General features: G+C 38.2%; 1 protein-coding gene across 3 annotated transcripts in view; it reads left to right on the forward strand.

Annotated features, from left to right (window-relative positions):
• The window catches only part of Cnot10 (CCR4-NOT transcription complex subunit 10), a 74,943-nt gene that overhangs the window by 43,820 nt on the left and 11,894 nt on the right, over positions 1 to 19,229 (forward strand). For all 3 annotated transcript variants that reach the window (XM_077795657.1, XM_077795655.1, XM_077795656.1), the window contains exon 14: positions 17,355 to 17,468. In XM_077795657.1, the coding sequence (XP_077651783.1) occupies positions 17,355 to 17,468 (114 nt within the window). The remainder of the gene's footprint in view (positions 1 to 17,354; positions 17,469 to 19,229) is intronic.

A 19,229-nucleotide genomic window follows, 5' to 3' on the forward strand; every position in this document is an offset into this window, starting at 1 on the left:
TTATCACTGAAAAGAAATCTCAGTTGTGTTTCTTTATCAGGAACTTCAACTGAACCCAGAACTTTTTCACACCTCTATTAGAGATATGAAACAAAAACTCAATAAAAATAAACTGTAAGTTGATTGGCTGCTCATTTATTAATTCTGCCTATCCAAGAGCATGGGACATCTTTCTATCTTCTAAGGTTTTCTTCAATTTTTTTTCTATAGTGTTCTATAGTTTTCATTGTAGAAGTCTTTTACCTCTTTTGTTAGATCTGTTCCCAAGTTTGTTTGTTTTTGTTTTTTTAAGGCTATTGTGAATGGGAGAGTTTTCCTAATTTCTCTTGCAATGGATTTATCGCTTATGTATAGACATGCATTTAATTTATTGGTATTGATTTTTATATCCCACTACTTTGCTGAATTTATTTCTTAGTTCTAGAAGTTTTCTGGTGGAATTTTTTGGATCTTCTAAATATAGAATCATGTCCTCTGCGAATAATGATAGTTTGAGTTCTTTTTCCTATTCGTATCCCTTTAATTTTTTTCATCTGTCTGATTGCTCTGGCTAGAATTTTAAGGACTGTTGAATAGAAGTAGTGAAAGAGGGCATCCCTGTCTTATTCCAGTTTTTATAGAGAATGCTTTCAATTTTTCTCCATTTAGAATGATGTTGGGGGCTGGGGATGTGGCTCAAGCTGTAGCGCGCTCGCCTGGAGTGCATGCGGCCCGGGTTTGATCCTCAGCACCACATACAAACAAAGATGTTGTGTCTGCCGAGAACTAAAAAATAAATATTAAAAAATTCTCTCTCTCTCTCTCTCTCTCTCTCTCTTCCTCTCTCTCTCCCTCTCTCTCTCTCTCTCTCTCTCCCTCCCCCACTCTCTCTTTAAAAAAAAAATAGAATGATGTTGGCCTTGGGCTTAGCATATATAGCTTTTACAATGTTGAAGTATATTCCTACTATTCCTAGTTTTCTAGTGTTTTGAACATGAAGAGGTGCTGTATTTGTCAAATGCTTTCTCTACATCTATTGAGCTAATTATATGATTCTTGTCTTTAAGTCTATTGATGTGATATATTACATTTATTGATTTCTATATGCTGAACCAACCTTGCATCCCTGTGATGAATCCCACTTGATCATGGTGCACTATCTTTTTGATGTTTTTGTATGTGATTTGCCAGAATTTTAATGAGAATTTTTGCATCTAAGTTCACCAGGGATATTGGTCTGAAGCTTTCTTTCTGTGTTATATCTTTATCTGGTTTTGATATCAGGATGATACTAGCTTCATAGGATGAGTTTGGAAGGGTTCTCTTCTTTTCTATTTCATGGAATAATTTGAGGAGTATTGGTATTAATTATTCTCTGAAGGTCTTGTAGAACTCAACTGAGAATCCCATCTGGTCCCAGGCTTTTCTTGGTTGGTAGGCTTTTAATGGCATCTTGTATTTCCTTGTTTGAAATTGATCTGTTTAAATTTTGATATGTCCTCCTAATTCAGTTTGGGCAGATCATATGCCTCTAGAAAGTTGTCAGTGTCTTTGAAATTTTCTATTTTACTGGAGCGTACATTTTCAAAAATAGGGGCTGGGGTTATGGCTCAGTGGTAGAATGCTTGCCTAGCTTGCATGAGGCACTGGCTTCAATCCTCAGCATCACATAAATCTAAAATAAAGGTAGTGTTTCTACCTAAAACTAAAAAATAAATATTAAAAAAATTTTTCAATATAGTTTCTAATTATTTTCTGTATTTCAGTAGTGTCTGTCATGGTATTTCCTTTTCATCATAAATTTTAGTAATTTGAGTTTTCTCTCTCCTCATTAGAGTGGCTAAGAGTTTATCAATTTTATTTAATTTTTCAAAGAACCAGTTTTTTGTTTTGTCAGTTTTTTTCAATTATTTCTTCTGTTTCAATTTCATTGATTTCAGCTCTGACTTAATTATTTCCTGTCTTCTACTTTGGGTATTGATTTGTTGTTCTTTTTCTTGGGCTTTGAGAGTAATATCAGGTTGTTTATTTGTTGACTTTTTATTCTTTTAATGAATGACCTCAATGCAATGAACTTTCCTCTTAGCACTGCCTTTATAATGTCCCAGAGATTTTGATGTTGTATTGGAGTTCTCATTTACCTCTTAAGAATTTTTTGTATCTGATGTCCTCTGTTATCCACGCATCATTCAATAGAGTATTATTTGGTCTCCAGGTGTTGGAGTAGCTTCTAATTTTTTATTTTATCATTGATTTCTAATTTCATTCCATTATGGTCTGATAGAATGCAAGGTAGTTCTCTGTTTTTTTGTATTTACTAAGACTTGCTTTGTGGGATAACATATGTCTATTTTAGAGAAGGATTCATGTGCTACTGAGAAAAAAGTATATTCAGTTGTCGATGGATGAAATATTCTATATATGTCTGTTAAATCTGAATTATTGATTGTATTATTGAGTACTATAGTTTCTTTGTTTAGTTTTTTTTTTTTTTTTTTTTTTTTTGGAAGATGTATCCAGCAGTGAGACAGGTATGTTAAGTCAACCAGTATTATTGTTTTGTGGTCTAATTGATTCTTAAAATTAAGGATTTCTTTGATATATGTGGATGAGCCATTGTTTGGGGCATAGATATTTACAATTGTTATGTCTTATTGATGTATGATTCCCTTAAGCAGTGTGAAATGACCTTTGCTATCCCTCTGACTAACTTTGGTTTGAAGTCCACTTTCTCTGATACGAGGATGGAAACCCCTGTTTGTTTATGTGACCTATGTGAGTGATGTTTTTTCCCATCCTTTCACCTTCAGTGTGTGGATGTCTTTTCTTATGAGATGAGTCTCTTAAAGGCAGCGTATTATTGGGTCTTTTTAAAAATCTAGTCTGCCAGTCTGTCTTTTAATTGATGAGTTTAGGGCTGGGAGTGTGGCTCAGGCGGTATCGCGCTCGTCTGGCATGCGTGCAGCCCGGGTTCGATCCTCAGCACCACATACCAACAAAGATGTTGTGTCCGCCGAGAACTAAAAAATAAATATTAAAAATTCCCTCTCTCAAAAAAAATAATAATAATAATTGATGAGTTTAGGCTACTAACACTCAGGGTTATTATGGAAATATGATTTGTATTCCTGGTCATTTTGGTTTATTTTTTGGTTTTTAACTTGACTTGGTTTCTCTTTGACTTTTCCTTTAGTGTAGGTCCTCCCTTTGCTGATTTTCATTGTTGTTTTTTATTCCCTTCTCATGGAATATTTTGCCAAGAATATTTTGTAGTGCAGGCTTTCTCATTGTAAATTCTTTTAACTTTTGTTTATTGTGGAAAGGTTTTTATTTCATCATCAAATCTTAAGCTTAATTTTGCTGGATATAAGATTCTTGGTTTGCATCCATTTTCTTTAAGAGCTTGGTATGTGTTATTCCAGGATCTCTTAGCTTTGAGGATCTGGATTGAAAAATTTGCTGAGATCCAAATTTGTTTCCCCCTATATGTAATCTGAAACTTTTCTCTTGCAGCTTTTAAAATTCTATCCTTATTCTCTGTGCTAGGAGTTTTCATTATGATGTGTATCTGTTGTAATTTTGTACATTTGGTGTCATGTAAGCCTCTTGTATTTGATTTTCCAATTCATTCTTCATTTGGGGGAAATTTTCTGTTTTTTTTTTTTTTTAGAAACTTTATTATGGTGACCAACACTGGTTCCTTGGCTCCTCGGATATGGGGTTTTTTTTTTTTTTTTCCAAGAGAGAGTGAGAGAGGAGAGAGAGAGAGAGAATTTTTTTAATATTTATTTTTTAGTTCTTGGCAGACACAACATCTTTGTTGGTATGTGGTGCTGAGGATCGAACCCGGGCCGCACGCATGCCAGGCGAGCGCGCTACCGCTTGAGCCACATCCCCAGCCCTCTGGTATTATTTCATTGAAGAGATTGTGCATTTCTTTGGTTTGTATCTGTGTGCCTCCTCTATCCTGATAATTCTTAGACTTGGTCTTTTCATGTTATCCCATTCTTGGAGGCTCTGTTCATTGTTTTTTACCATCTTCACTATGTGGTCAACTTTGTTTTTAAGATTATATATTTTGCATTGCCTAGGGTTCTGTCTTCCAGGTGATTTAATTTGTTGATGATGCTTTCTATTGAATTTTTTCTTTGGTTTATTGTTTACTTCATTTCAAGGATTTCTGGGTTTGTTGTTTGTTTGTTTGTTTCAGAAACTCTTTCTGGACAAGTAATCTTTTTTTTTTTTTTTTTTTTTTTAAGAGAGAGAGAGAGAATTTTTTAATATTTATTTTTTAGTTTTCGGCGGATACAACATCTTTGTTTGTATATGGTGCTGAGGATCGAACCCAGGCCGCACGCATGCCAGGCGAGCGCCCTACCACTTGAGCCACATCCCCAGCCCCTGGACAAGTAATCTTTTGCTACTTGTTTTTGTTCTCTTATCTCTTTGTTGGCATGATCAATTATTACCTGTATTTGCTCTCTTATATCATTCTTTGCTTTGCAGATCATTTTAATTATGTACATTCTGAACTCTGTCTACTGTGCTGTCAATGGATTCTGTTATTGCAGCATCTTGGTTTGTTTGGGGCACTTTCTTCCCTTGTTTTTTCATGTTGTCCATGTGTCTTCCTTACTAGCAGTTTGGATCTGAGGTATTACAGTTTCTACTCTATAATCTTGTAGTGTCTGCAGGTTACCAGTACCTCACCTTTAAGGGGGAGATTAATATTCACAGCACCCAGTGCAAATAATATGCAGCTTTAAATCATATAGCTCCTATTTAGACAATTACAGTTTTGTCACAATAACCAGAAATGATGTGTTGGGATAATATCTACAATATAAATAGGTTTGCATAGGGGTCTACAGTTTCTAATGATGGACAAAGAGCTGGGGGAAGTATTGGATGTGGGGTTTATGAGGTAGGAGGTGAGAATATAGAGGTATTATTAGATTATAGGAAGAGTGAAAGAGGAATCAAGAGAAGTAGGCTAGCAGGGATACCTCTGCTGTAACCGGGCTTGCAGGAATCTTGGTGATGGTCTTCCGGGTCCTGGCTATTGTCTCTAGATGGAAATGGCCACATCCCTATTGGTGTCAGTGGCAGCATCAAACTTGTAAGTATCTTGATGTTAGGCTTCCAGGCCCTAGCTGGTGTGCTAAGATGGAAGCTGTCCCAACTAAAGACGGTGGTGGCAGCAGCAGAGGTAACCCAAGATGCTGGCAGAGATGTCCCAAGATGGAGGCAACTGCTTTCAGAGATGGGGCCGAGAAGGCAGGTGGTGCAGTGGCATTGGGCAACGCTGGAGTATGCAGTGCTGCGGTGGGCTGCTGCCTCGAGGCCCCGTCCAGAGGTGGAGGCCAACACGTTGCTGGGGTGCTCTGGAGGTGGCTGCAGTGTCCCAAGCAGGCCACGATAGCCACTTGTTGGTAGATGGGGACTGCAGCATGGTCCTCCTTCACACATGAACAGTTGCTCTCTGCTGGTGACTCTGCTGTTGCTGGCACTCTTCCTCTTTCTCTTCTTCCTCCTTGTGCGGCAGCAGGCCGCCATGGTTTTGTTTTTGTTTTTTAAGTAATTTTAGTTGTAGGTGAACACATATCTTTATTTATTCATTTATATGGTACTGAGAATTGAACTCAGTGCTTCACATGTGCTAGGCAAGTGCCCTACCACCAAGCCATAACTCCAGCCCCATGTAGTGGTATTTTTAACACCAATAATTATATAGCATTCACATTACTCTAGTACCTCCTTTTTCTGTTTGACACTATGTCTTTAGTGAGGGTGGTGAGTACTGGGGATTGAACCCAGGAATGCTCTACTACTGAGCTATATCCCTAGCCATTTTATTTTTTAGAAACAGACTCTTATCTTATACTTTTTTGTTTGTTTGTTTGTTTTGTTTTGTTTTTTTATATCTTTACAGATTGTCGGTACAAAGCTCTGATTTATTCTTTCTCTTGGCTTCCTGGAATTTCATTATATGGAATGACATTTATATAGCATTCCTTTATGTTTAACAATTCATAATGTTTTCATTTTTTGCTGTTACAAATAATACTGTAGTGCATATATTATATGCATTTTTAAAAATATTTTTTAGTTATAGATGGACACAGTATTTTTATTTTATTTATTTATTTTTATGTGGTGCTGAGGATCGAACCCAGGGCCTCACACATGCTAGGCAAGCATTCTATCACTGAGCCACAACCCCAGCCCTTATTGTATGCATTTATGTAGAATCCTTAATGAAGAAAGTATTTGAAACAAATTTTGAAACTCAAGATTTTTTCCCCCAGTACCAGGGATTAAACCCAGAAGCATTCTACCTCTGAGATATATTCCCGGCCCTTTTTAAAAATTTATTTTGAGCCAGGAGCCATGGCACACACCTGTAATCCTAACAACTCAGGAGGCTGAGGCAGGAATATGGCAAGGGCTGGGGCTATAGTTTTGTGGTAAAGCACCCCTGGGTTTAATCACCAATACCTGCCCTCCCCCAAAAAAAGATAATAGTAATGGTAATGTGGAGACAAGTACTAAAGGGAGAGGGTGGTAGATTTGTGTCATTATTTTCAAAGCTATAAAAACTAAAAACATGCTGTACTCAGTGGCACACAACTTTAATCCCAGCAACTTGGAAGGCTGAAGCAGGAGGATGGTAAGTTCAAGGCCAACCTCAGCAACTGGTGAGGCCCTGTCTCATCTGTCTCAAAAAATACAGGGGACTGAAGATGTGGGCTTTTTTTTTTTTTTTTTTTTTGTTACCAGGGATTAAACCCAGAAGCACTTAACCACTGAGTGGCATCCCAGCCCTCTTTTATGTTTTATTTAGAGACAGGGTCTTGCTAAGTTGCTTAGGGGCTCCCTTAGTTGCTAACACTGGCTTTGAATTCATGATCCTCCTGCCTCAGCTTCCTGAGCCGCTGGGATTACAGATATCTGCCACCTCTCCTAGCCTCTGATGGCCACTTCTTATGATCTGAGTTCATAGTCTCTTTGAATATTCTTAGTTTTTTTTTCATTTGTACATAAATGAAGATGAGTCTATAATATTCATTCTAAACAAGTTACAGGTGTGTTTTCTGAAGGCAAGTGACAATTCATACAATTGTGAGATTCTCTATTAAATCAAAGTAGCTTTCAAAAAAGTATTCTCACAATTGAAATAAAAATTTGTCCCCAAATTAGAAAAATGTTTCATTTTGTCAACCAAATAGGGCTGGGAATGTGGCTTAGTGGTAGAATGCTTGCCTAGCACGTGTGAGGCTTTGGGTTCAATCCCCAGCACCATTATCAATCAATCAGAATCATGGTTCAGGAAAGGTATATATACATAATGACACTGATAGGATATTACTTCAGTTCCTGAACCACTTAAAGCTACACAAAGCCATGAGTTTCTTTCATTTAGGAATCTCTCTTTCCTCTCTCTCCTCTCTTCCCTGCCCCTCTCCTATCTGGAATTAAATAAATGCCATGACTTTAAACCTTAATGTGATCATATTGCTAAGTATTTATACAACAGAAATGAAAAATTGTTCACACAAAAATTTCATATCAACTATAGACAAACCCTGGACATATCCCAGGTATCCAACAATGGGAGACTGTTGTTATACTCCTGCATATTAGAATGCTACTAAGCTATTAAAAAGGAACAGATTACTGGGCTGAGGATATAGCTTGGTAGAATAACTTGCCTTGCATGCATAAGGCCCTGGGTTCAATCCCTAGCACCACAAAAATAAATAAATAAATAAATAAATAGGAACAAATTATTAATGAGCAGCTTAACATGGGTATGTATCAAACATTTTTATATCTTAACATAAGGCACACATTGCAAATCCCACTATATCATTTGACAGACAAAACTCTTTAAAAAAGAGACAAAACTAATTTATGTTAATGAAAATCAGAACAATGATTAGGGTAAATGACTGGGAAGAAACTTTGTGGAGTGATAGAAATAATCATCTTTTTTCTTTTTTTTTTCTTTTTTTTTTTTTTTAATCCCCAGCACCATTATCAATCAATATTTTTGGTTGTAGATGGACATAATATCTTTGTTTTTATGTGGTATTAAGGATCAAACCCAGTGCCTCACATATGCTAGGCAAGCACTTTACCAGTGAGCCACAACCCCAGCCCAAAAGAATCATCTTAAATGGGTTGAAGGTTAATATGCAACATATATTCAAACACATCAAACTATACACCTTAAAATGGTGAATTTTAATTTCCTAATTATATCTCAGAAGTTTAAGATAGTCAGGCATGGTAGTGCACTACTGTAAGCCCAGCTACTCTTGAGGTTAAGGCAGTAGGATTGCAAGTTTGAGGCCACCCTAAGCAATTTAGACTATTTCTGAAAAATAAAACAAACAAGATCTGGAGATAAAACTAGTATGTGCAAAGCCCAACCCTCAACTCCCAAATCCACTAAAAAATAACAGAGAAAGCAAATGAAAATTTAAGATAAAATATCAAATATTTTGAAATTTTGCAAAATTAACAATTTAAAATAATTTTTTGACAGAGTCTGTAGCTAAGTGGTAGACCACTCCCCTAGCAGTCTCCAGGCCCTGGGTTCAATCCCCAATACCACAGGAAAGTTCAAATTAAAAAAAAAAATAGGGTGCTGGACTGGCGGGACATAACTACAATCCCAGCGACTCAGGAGGCTGAAGCAGGAGGATCCCAAGTTCTAGACCAGTCTCAGCAACATAGTGAAAGCCTATCTCAGAAAATGAAAAAGGACTGAGGATATGGCTCAATGGTAAAGAGTGCTTGCTTAGGGGCTGGAGTTGTGGCTCAGCGGTACAGTGCTTGCCTAGTGTGTTCAAGACCCTGAGTTCAGCACCACATAAAATAAATAAATAAAGGTATTGTGTCCAACTACAACTAAATTAAATTTTTAAAAACGCACTTGCCTAGCATGTCCAGACCCTGGGTTCGATTCCTAGCAATATACACACATACTCACACGTGCAAAAAAAAAAGACGACGAAAACATATATTTATATTTGTGTATGTATACACACGCTCACACACACACATTTTGTTGTTTTCCTGGCTTCTGGATATTGTGGCATAGGCCTGTAATCCCAACAACTTAGTAGGTTGAGGCAGGAGGATCACAAGTTCGAGACCAGCCTCAGCAACTTAATGTGAATTCATCACAAAAAGGGCTTGGGTTATAGCACGATGGCAAAATATTGAATTCGAAAAATTTACATAAATATTTAGGAAGGAATCTTTATATATACATACTCTCAGAGACACACACAGACACATATGTGTGGAACATAACCATGAATAATTGATAAATCATATTTCTCTCACATATCATTTTTGAGGTAATAGTTTCTTTTTTCTTTTTCTTTTTTTTTTTTTTTTTTTTTTTTGGTACCAAGGACTCACCTCGGGGTCACTTGACCAGTGAGCCACATCCCTAGCCCTATTTTGTATTTTATTAGAGACAGAGCCTCACTGAGTTGATAGCACCTCGCTGAATTACTGAGGCTGGCTTGAATTTACTATCCTACCTCCACTTTTCGAGCTGCTGGGATTACAGGCGTGCACCACTGCACCCAGCCTTTGAGATGGCAGTTTCTTAAGAACAAATAAAAAAAATTCTCAGGACCAGGGCATCTCATTGGTAGAATCCCATGTATTTCTTAAGACTTGCAGGTTGCACTATCCATTACCACTTCTGCATGTAGTTAACTAAGCACTTGAAATGTGGCCTGTGTGAGCTACAATCTCAGCTACTCTGGAGGCTGAGGCAGTTTAGCCTGAAAAATTTAGTTATACCCTGCCTCCAAATAAAAGTCTGGGGTGTAGCTCAGTAGTAGAGCACATCCTGGCATGCCGAAGATCTTGGGTTCAATCACCAGTAACACACATTATTAAAAAAAAAAGGCCAGTGAGAGCTGAACTATATTTCTCAAGTGTATGATGCATGCCATATTTTAAAACTTACTATAAAAAATGTAAAATATATCATTAATAAGTTATATTGATTATATATTTAATATTTTTTATATTTTGACATTTATACAGACATGAAGTATATCTTATTCTAATTAGAATTGAAACGATATTTTGGATGATTATGTTGGGTTTGTTAGAAATACCAATGTGGTGGGCTGGGGGTATAGCTCAGTTGGTAGAGTGCTTGCCTCACATGCACAAGGCCCTGGATTTGACCCCTGGCACCACCAAAAAATAAATAAATACCAATGTGTCCCAAGAAATCAAACTCATGCTTAAAAGTGGGAAGGCAAGGCATTTACTTCTGACAGACAAGCATGTTACTGAATCTGTCTATCAAGGTTGCGTGAGGGGGCAGTCCCTCATTGTACATACCTAACCCAGTGTTTCCCTTTCACCCTGAGTGGAGGACTGAGGTACAATATATATGATAGGCTAATTTTAAAATTAGGGTGACAAAAAAGAAGGGCTATAATTAAAATGGCTACAGTTGGATCCAATTTAGGCTGAATACTATATTCTGAAAACAGACCACCAGTCTTTCTATTTCTCACAGGTTACTACTTGGTTATAATCCAAGTACTAACAGACTGAGAAGACTGAGGCAGGAGGATCACAAGTCCAAGTCCGTGTCTCAGCCTTAGCAAGACCATGTCACAAAATAAAAAGGACTGGTGGTGTAGCTCAGTGATAGAACACTACAATATTCAATCCCCAGTACTGAGGGGGAAAAAAAAAAACAGGTTTAATTAATTTTAATATATTTTACCCAACATAACTTTTTAATTTTTATATATTTAACCCAACATATCTTTTTTCAATAAATTGCCCAGGCTGCCCTCAAACTTGTAATCGTCCTACCTTAGCCTCCTGCATAGCTAGTATTAAAAATTTTCTAGGGGGCTGGGGATGTGGCTCAAGCGGTAGCGCGCTCGCCTGGCATGCGTGCGGCCCGGGTTCGATCCTCAGCACCACATACCAACAAAGATGTTGTGTTCGCCAACTAAAAAATAAATATTAAAAATTCAAAAAAATTAAATAAATAAATAAAATAAAAATTTTCTAGGGCTGGGGTTGTGTCTTTTTTTTTTTTTTAACATCTTTATTTGTATGTGGTGCTGAGGATCGAACCCAGGCTGCACGCATGCCAGGCGAGCACACTACCACTTGAGCCACATCCCCAGCCCCACGGGGTTGTGTCTTAATGGTAGAGCACTTGCTAGCACGCATGAGGCACTAGATTCAATCCTTAGCACCACATAAAAAATTAAGTTAAAAAATAAATTCTATTTACTAAAATTAAAATGGAGGATACTTCTTGTTTTAGTCAGCTATTTTGCTACTGTGATAAAAGACCTGACAAGAACAGTTTTTATTTGGGGCTCATAGTCCATAGATGACTAACTCCATTCCTCTGGGCTGGAGATGAGGCTGAATGTCATAATGGAAGGGTATGGTGGAGGAAAGCAGCTTAGGACATAATATTCAGGAAACAGAAAGAGCTCTTGCTCACCAGAGACAAAAATATATACCCCAGAGGTATACCCCACAGTTATATATCCTCCAGCCACACCCTACCTGCCTACAGTTACCACTCAGTTAATCCCTATCAGCGAATGTACTGATTAGGTTAAGGCTCTCATAACCCAATCATATCAACCTCTGAACCTTCTTGCATTGTCTAACATAAGCTTGTAAGAGACACCACATATCTGAACTATAACACTCAGAATCTAGAAGAGTACAGCAGAACTAGAAATGATAGAAAATAATGTTAGACCAACATGAGAAATATGTGCACAATAAGTTAAAATAAAAAGCATACCAAATAAAAATGAAATATTAATTAGTCTGTTTTTTTGGTTTTTGGTTTTTTAAATAGGAGACCCTAGGATTGATAAAAGGAAACACTGGGGCCAAATATAATTAAGCCCTGCTAAGTTACTTCTCAAGTATAAATTGTGGAAAGCTAATTAGTTCCTTCAGACTCTAATTAGTGACGCTCAGTGAATTATTTCCCAGTTAGTTAAAAGGGACCCTCCATGGTCCAGTGTTTATGGAAGATGATGAAGCAAACAAATGGTTAATAACATAAATATTACAGGCAGTTTTAGTGTACTTAAGGAATCATATTTCTTTTGGTCTTAGCCCAATAGTGACATTGTATCTCATAAGACATACAGGATGTTTCATAATCTTTTTTTTTTTTTTTTAATGGTGGTGGGGATTGAACCTAAGGCCTTTGTGAGGCAAGCACTCTTCCAACTGAGCTGTATACCCCAGTCCTCGCTATATCCCTCAGTCCTCATGATGGACACAATATCTTTATTCACTCTTTTTTTAATGTGGTGCTGAGGATTGAACCCAGCGCCTTGGGTATGTGAGGCAAGTGCTCAACCACTGAGCTACAACCCCAGCCCCCTTCATAATCTTTTGTACCTCATTGTACCTTCATAATCTTTTGACCAAGTATGGTCCTACTGAAACTTCATCTGATAAACTTTACCAAAAAAGGACCTTCCTGTGTGTCCCATCCTTCACACTATCAGCAGTTTGTATTCACCTTGGCATGATTCACTTCTGCCTCTGAGGATCTGATTTAGATGAACTGGTGATCAAATTGATCACAAGCCTGAGTTAAAGTAATTCTTCATGGCTCTGCCATTCCACAGAAATCCCACAGGGTTACTGCTGATTTTCTACAAATCGTGTAACTTCTCTGGGCCTCTCTTTCTTCTTCTGTCAAATAAAGGAATTAGATTGGATGATATAAGTCCTGACCATCTATAAAATGCTAAATTTTGCCTTGCATGCACAAGGCCCTGGGTTCAATCCCAGTACCACACACAAAGAAAAACCTAAATTTCTGTGACTTTATATTTTATTTGCTCCATGGGATAGGACTGGGCTTTTTGGGATACTAGATTTATTGAAGATCCTTTTGCTTCTTGGTGCTGGACTGTTGTATTTAGAATGTGTTTGGAGGGCTAGGGATGTGGCTCAAGTGGTAGCGCGCTCGCCTGGCATGCGTGCGACCCGGGTTCGATCCTCAAGCACCACATACCAACAAAGATGTTGTGTCCGCCGAGAACTAAAAAATAAATATTAAAAATTCTCTCTCTCTCTTTCTCTCTCTCTCTCTCTCTCTCTCTCTCTCTCTCTCTCTCTCTCTCTCTCTCCTCTCTCACTCTCTCTTTAAAAAAAAAAAAAAGAATGTGTTTGGAAATAAAGTTCTTTTTTACAAAACTATTTCTAGAAAGTAAAATGTTAAATAAGGAACAAAGAAAGCAGAATGTTTATAGAAAACAGGAAGTGAAAAATAAATCAAACATTTAAGGTTTTCTTTTTTGTTTGTTTTCTATTTGTTTTGGTACTGGGGATTGAACCCAAGGGAGCTTTACCACTGAGCTACATCCCCAGGCTTCTTCACTCTTATTTTTTTGAGACAGGGTCTCACTAAGTTGCCCAGGCTGGTCTTGAACTTGGGATCTTTCTGCCTTAGCCTCTCAAGTCACTGGGATTACAAGTGTGTGCCACCGAGCACCTGGCTAGCCAGTTTTTCAAATAATGTTTGCTATGAGATTTCAGTGTAGACTTATTTTCCTCTGACAAATAGTAACTGACTGGATTTTTCTCATTTTAGCTTCTTTTAATAAGGGTTAATATTTCAGATACTTGGGTAGATTCATTTAACTCATAGGATATGCAACTTGACAAATTTTAATGCCCAGTCTTGCGTAGCTTGTTATAATTTGGTACTTAAAGGGGAGAAAAATGCCTTTCCTGTCTTTTCTTTCTTTCCCCTCTTTTCTTTCTTTCCCCTCTTCTCTTTTAGTGGTTGGTATATACTGAAGACCTACAGCTAGCTCCTCCAGCATGTAGGGAGAGAATGTGGGGTTTTGTCAGGTCCTCCACAGGGGGGAGAAGCTAGTGTGTCTCTTCCCTTGAGGTATAGTTCTTCCAGTCTGATGAACTGTCAGATCCACTGAGTGGTTGGTAAAGCAGATTGGACAGTGACTCGAGGAAGTGGTGGTTGGGGGGGGTGATATGTTAACCAATAACAATCAAAAGTAAAGTGATTTCTCCATGGCCCTGTAGATAGAACCATGTATGTTTCTAATGTTCCCCGTCTGCCGGAATTATTGTTTTCTATGAGGAAAAGGAGCCTGTTTGTGAGAGAAGGTAATTTGGAATGGATTATAAAAGCACAAAGAGCTATCTCAGTGCCAGTGCTGAAAACCAGAGGCTGTTAAAAAAGGGGGGGGGGCACCAAGGAAAAAATGCTGGTGTGTGTGTCAGGTAATGAAATTTGCTTAATCTTAGTGGCCCTTGGACAGAATGCCAACCCAAAGTTTTTGTTTTATTGTTATTTTGCACTGGGGATTGAACTCAAGGCTGTAAGCACTTCATCACTGAGTTATGCTCCCAACCCCCGAAGTTTTGTATTCACATAATTAGGTATTTTTAAATATAATTATTTTATTCAAATCTTTTATCCTATTATGATTTAATATACTACTTTACAGTAAAAAATAAAGAAAACAGGTTTTTACTTGTGTTCATCATTGTAGTTTGAGTTTACTGGGAAATAGAATTCTGCTGCAGATCTTACATGACTGATTTCTCGACCCAAAGTGGGCTTGACAGTGGACTGGAGCAGTAATAGCCCACCTACTGTCAGGAGAGGCCAGGGCAGACTTTTCCCAGCAAGCCTGCCTGAGGTGGGCCTTGTCCTAGACCCTTAGGACCTAGAGTAGGCAGTCCCCCGGCTGTGGGAGCCAGGAACAGGGCAGGTCCATCAGCAGAGTATTCTGCCAGCAGGAAAGTTTAGGGTCTGGGTACCTGCAGAATATAAGTTAAAAGGTTGAAGCCTATGTTCTTTCGTAAGTATATATGAAGCACCTACTACAGAATGTTGAGAAATGGCTGTAAGTCTAATAAACAATGTGTGCTACTGCTTTTAGAGTGCGGTTTTTTTTTTATTTTGTTTTTTGTCCGCAGAGTCACAGACAAAAATGAATAATTAAACATTGTGACTCTCATTCATATAGGACCTGAGTTGTTCTGTTCTTGAACCTTTTTTTTTTTTTTAACATATATATACTGGCGATTGAACCCAGAGAGGTGCTTTACTACCAAACTATATCCCCAGCCTTTTTTATTATTTTTTAATTATTTGGGGGTTTTTTGATTTATTTTGTTGTTTGTTTGGGGTGAGGGACAGGTTTATGGTGAATTACTCAAGCTAACTTCAAACTTGCAGTCCTCCTGCCTCAGCCTCCTGAGTTGCTGGGATTATAGGCTTGCACCTCGGCACCAGGCTGCATTGCCATTTTAAAATAACTACAAATATGCCAAAAAGAGAAATTAAAGTCATCTAATCTTGCCATGCAGACCTAACCACTGGTGTGCTTCTGAAGATAGCAGATAACTAATTATCCAATGCCTCCCTCTGTTCCCTTGAGTCCTTCATCATGGAGAGCCCCACCCCACCCCCCAAGCTTGCATTGACTCCAGCTTTTGGAGATGCTAGGATATCGACAATATTTCATGAGGAAAATCCCTTTCGAAGTGGCTGCTCTTACCTGCTTTCCAATTACTCTTCTCTGAACAGGGTTCAGATTTAAAATTAGATACTTAATATCGAAATATAAAAAACTGTAGTATTTGGGTTATGTTTTATTTTCTTCTTTTGCAAAAGGACTGGATAGAATGTGTATTATACACACACCTAGAATTTAGAAAAGTCATAATCAAGAATAATTCATTTTTAGGACAATTTTGTGGTAGGACTAGAAAAGCAGTGGATTGGGAGTCTACGGTGTTGAATGATAGTACCTGACTAATCACACATGCCATGCTAGAGAATATATCTAACCACTTAGATTTCAATGTTCCTACACTCACACTAGACAGTCTTTCAACTGGACTATAGTAGCCTAAGGCAATAAACCTTAATTTCCTTGTGCCTTTTCCATGATCAGTTCAGTTTTCTGTATTGAGGAACTACTTCCTTTAGTGGATAATTTTCTAAGATTCTAGCAGCCAGGCATGAGCAAGTGAAGAGTAAACACCTGACTCCTTATGAATTTGCCCAGTTCTGTTTCTTCACCAAAAGGGTGAAGGACTTCGGGGCACTAGAAAACTGTGATGATATGACCTTAGACTGAAATTATATGAATGTACTTTAATGATAAGATATATATTGTAATTTGTAAATGTGACACAAAACCCTTCCTCTGAGTCTGATCATTTGTGGTTGGCTATTCAGATCTCATTTCTATTTGACAAGGGTTTATTTAAGATTGATTTGTGAAACAGTTGCTTAACATTCAGGTGATCTATTAGTGTCAAGTCTTTAGCTAGACCTGTTTTAAATGAACTGTTCATTAAGTAGAAAACCAAACAAATTCAGATTTCTACCCCAACTTAGCAAAACCAGTGTAATTAAAATTTTATCTTCATATATGTTTATTTAATCTGGGTTTAAGTGACTATCCCCCTCCCATGGTGCTGGAGATTATACTCAGGGCCTTGTGCATGCAAGGCAAAACCTGTACCAACTGAGCTATATTCCCAGTCCCCATATAAGTGACATTTTTAAAGTTACTCTTGATAATACTATTTCTTATCAAGACTACAGGAGCTGGGGATGTGGCTCAATCGGTAGCGCGCTCGCCTGGCATGCGTGCGGCCCGGGTTCGATTCTCAGCACCACATACAAAGATGTTGTGCCCGCCGATAACTAAAAAATAAATATTAAAAAATTCTCTCTCCCTCCCTCCCTCCCTCCCTCTCTCTCTCTCTCTCTCTCTCTCTCTCTCTCTCTCTCTCTCTCACACACACACACACTCTCTTTAAAAAAAAAAAAAAAAGACTACAGGGCTGGGGTTGTATTTCAGGCTTGCCTAGCATGTGTGAAGCAATGGGTTTAATCCTTAGCACCATATAAAAATAAATAAATAAAATAAAGATATCGTGTCCATTTATAACTAAATGTGTGTATATACATATATACATATATGTGTGTATATACATATATACGAACTACAGACTTTAATAGGTTCAGAGAAGAACTAATACTGCACACTAAACTAAGAGAATTCTTTACTAACTATTTGGTTATATTTGAGGGATGGGGGTCAGTTGGATGGAAGCTAAAGATGATAGTTACATAGTGATCAAACTGCTTTAGATGGTAGCTTTATCCATCATTCCAATTCTTACTGTTAGTGTCCTGGCCTTCTCTCTTCTTTTCCGGTGGCCAGCTTGTTACAGCTGTAATTGGCACCTTGTTTCCTATTGAGCAAATACAACCATTGTCTGTTTTTTTTTAACTCAGATTTTGTCCCTTTTCTGTGTTCTAGGTGCTCCATACTTGCTTGCAGTGCTTATGTGGCTCTGGCTTTGGGTGATAACCTTATGGCTCTGAATCACGCAGATAAACTTCTTCAGCAGCCTAAACTGTCAGGATCTCTTAAGTAAGTATGACTCACCCTACATGTTCCTGGTTTGTTTTATTTCAAGGTTTCTGGTTAGTTCCTGGTACATATTATCTTTTTTACTCCTCCAGTAGAATATGTATTTGTGGAGAAAATAATGGCTTATAATTTTTCTTATAGATATTTTTTTAACCTAGTGCACTTCAAGGATCAGTGGAAATGGCATTTATTGTGCTGAACATTAAAAAACCCAAACTCAGGACTGTCTGCTGCTAGGGCTGATAGGAACACTTTAGGCCCCAAAAATACAGCAAGTACTCAGAGAAAAGACCCACAACAAAAATTTTTTTGAACCACCACAGTGGTGTACACCTGTAATCCCAGCAATTGGGAGGCTGAGGTAGGAGATTTGCAACTTCAAGGCCAGCCTCAGCAATTTAGTAAGGCCCTAAACAATTTAATAAGACCCTGTCTCAAAATAAAATACAATTGCTGGGTGTGATGGAGCACTCCTGTAATCCCAGTAGCTTGGGAGGCTGAAGCAGGAGGATTGCAAGTGTGGGATCAGCCTGGGCAACTTAAAGAGATCCTGTCGTTTGTTTCTGATTTTGTTTTGGTACTGGGGATTGAATTCAGGGGCACTTTACCACTGAGCTACTCCCATAACCCTTTTTTTTTTTTTTTTTTTTTTTTTTTTTTAACTTTGAGACAGGGTCTCACTAAGTTGCCGAAACTGGCCTCAAATTTGGAATTCTCCTGCCTGAGCTTCTGGAGTCACTGGGATTACAGGCAAGTGCCACCACAACCCACTAGGGAGACCAAATCTCAAAATTTAAGAAAAAATTGTGGGTAGACAGGGATGAATGTGGTGGCACATGCCTGTGATCCCAGCATCTTGGGAGGCTGAGGCAGGAGAATCACAAGTTCAAAGCCAGTCTGAACAACCTAGCAAGGCCTTTAAGCAAATTAGTGAGACCCTGTCTAAAAGTATAAAGGGGATATAGCTCAGTTGGTAAAGTGCTTACCTCACATGCACAAGACCCTGGGTTCAATCTGCAGCACCACAAAAAAAAGTGGGGGTGGATAATGGAAATACGGCTTAGTGGTTAAGCACCCCTGGGTTCAATCCCCAGTATCCAAATAAAGGGGTAGTAAGGACTGGATATGTAACTCAGTGATAAAGTGACTCTGGGTTCAATCTCCAGGACCAAGGAAACTGTAAAAGCTTAGTTTATTTTGTTCTGATCTCAATTTAAAAAGTCATTAAAATTTTGAGCAGGGGCGCTGGGGATGTGGCTCAAGCGGTAGCGCACTTGCCTGGCATGCTGGCAGCGCTGGGTTTGATCCTCAGCACCACATACAAATAAAGATGTGTGTCCACCGAAAACTAAAAAATAAATATAAAAAATTTTTCTCTCTCTCTCTCTCTCTCTCTCTTTCTCTCTTTAAAAAAAAGGAATTTTTTTTTTTGAGCAGGGGCTGCAAGTGTCACTAAGTGGAAGAGCATGTTCTTAGCATGTACAAGGCCTGGGTTTGACCCCTGAATGCACACGCACGCAGACACAAATTTTTTTGAATTGCAGTATGATATGTCTAAGACTATTTGAAATCAGTCAGGTGATAATGGGGGAAATGGCTCAGAATAAGAGACTGGAAGAAGCAGACTGTTATTAGCCAGACAGATGTGCGTCTGATATCACATCAAGGGGCATAAAATAAGTGGCATGGAAAGCAGAAAATCTTAGATTAGAAGTAAAGTCTGATCTGGCACCGTGGTGCTTTCTGAGTCTTCCAGCAGCA

The sequence above is a fragment of the Urocitellus parryii genome, chromosome 3 (genome assembly GCF_045843805.1).
Source record: "Urocitellus parryii isolate mUroPar1 chromosome 3, mUroPar1.hap1, whole genome shotgun sequence".
Lineage (NCBI taxonomy): Eukaryota > Metazoa > Chordata > Mammalia > Rodentia > Sciuridae > Urocitellus > Urocitellus parryii.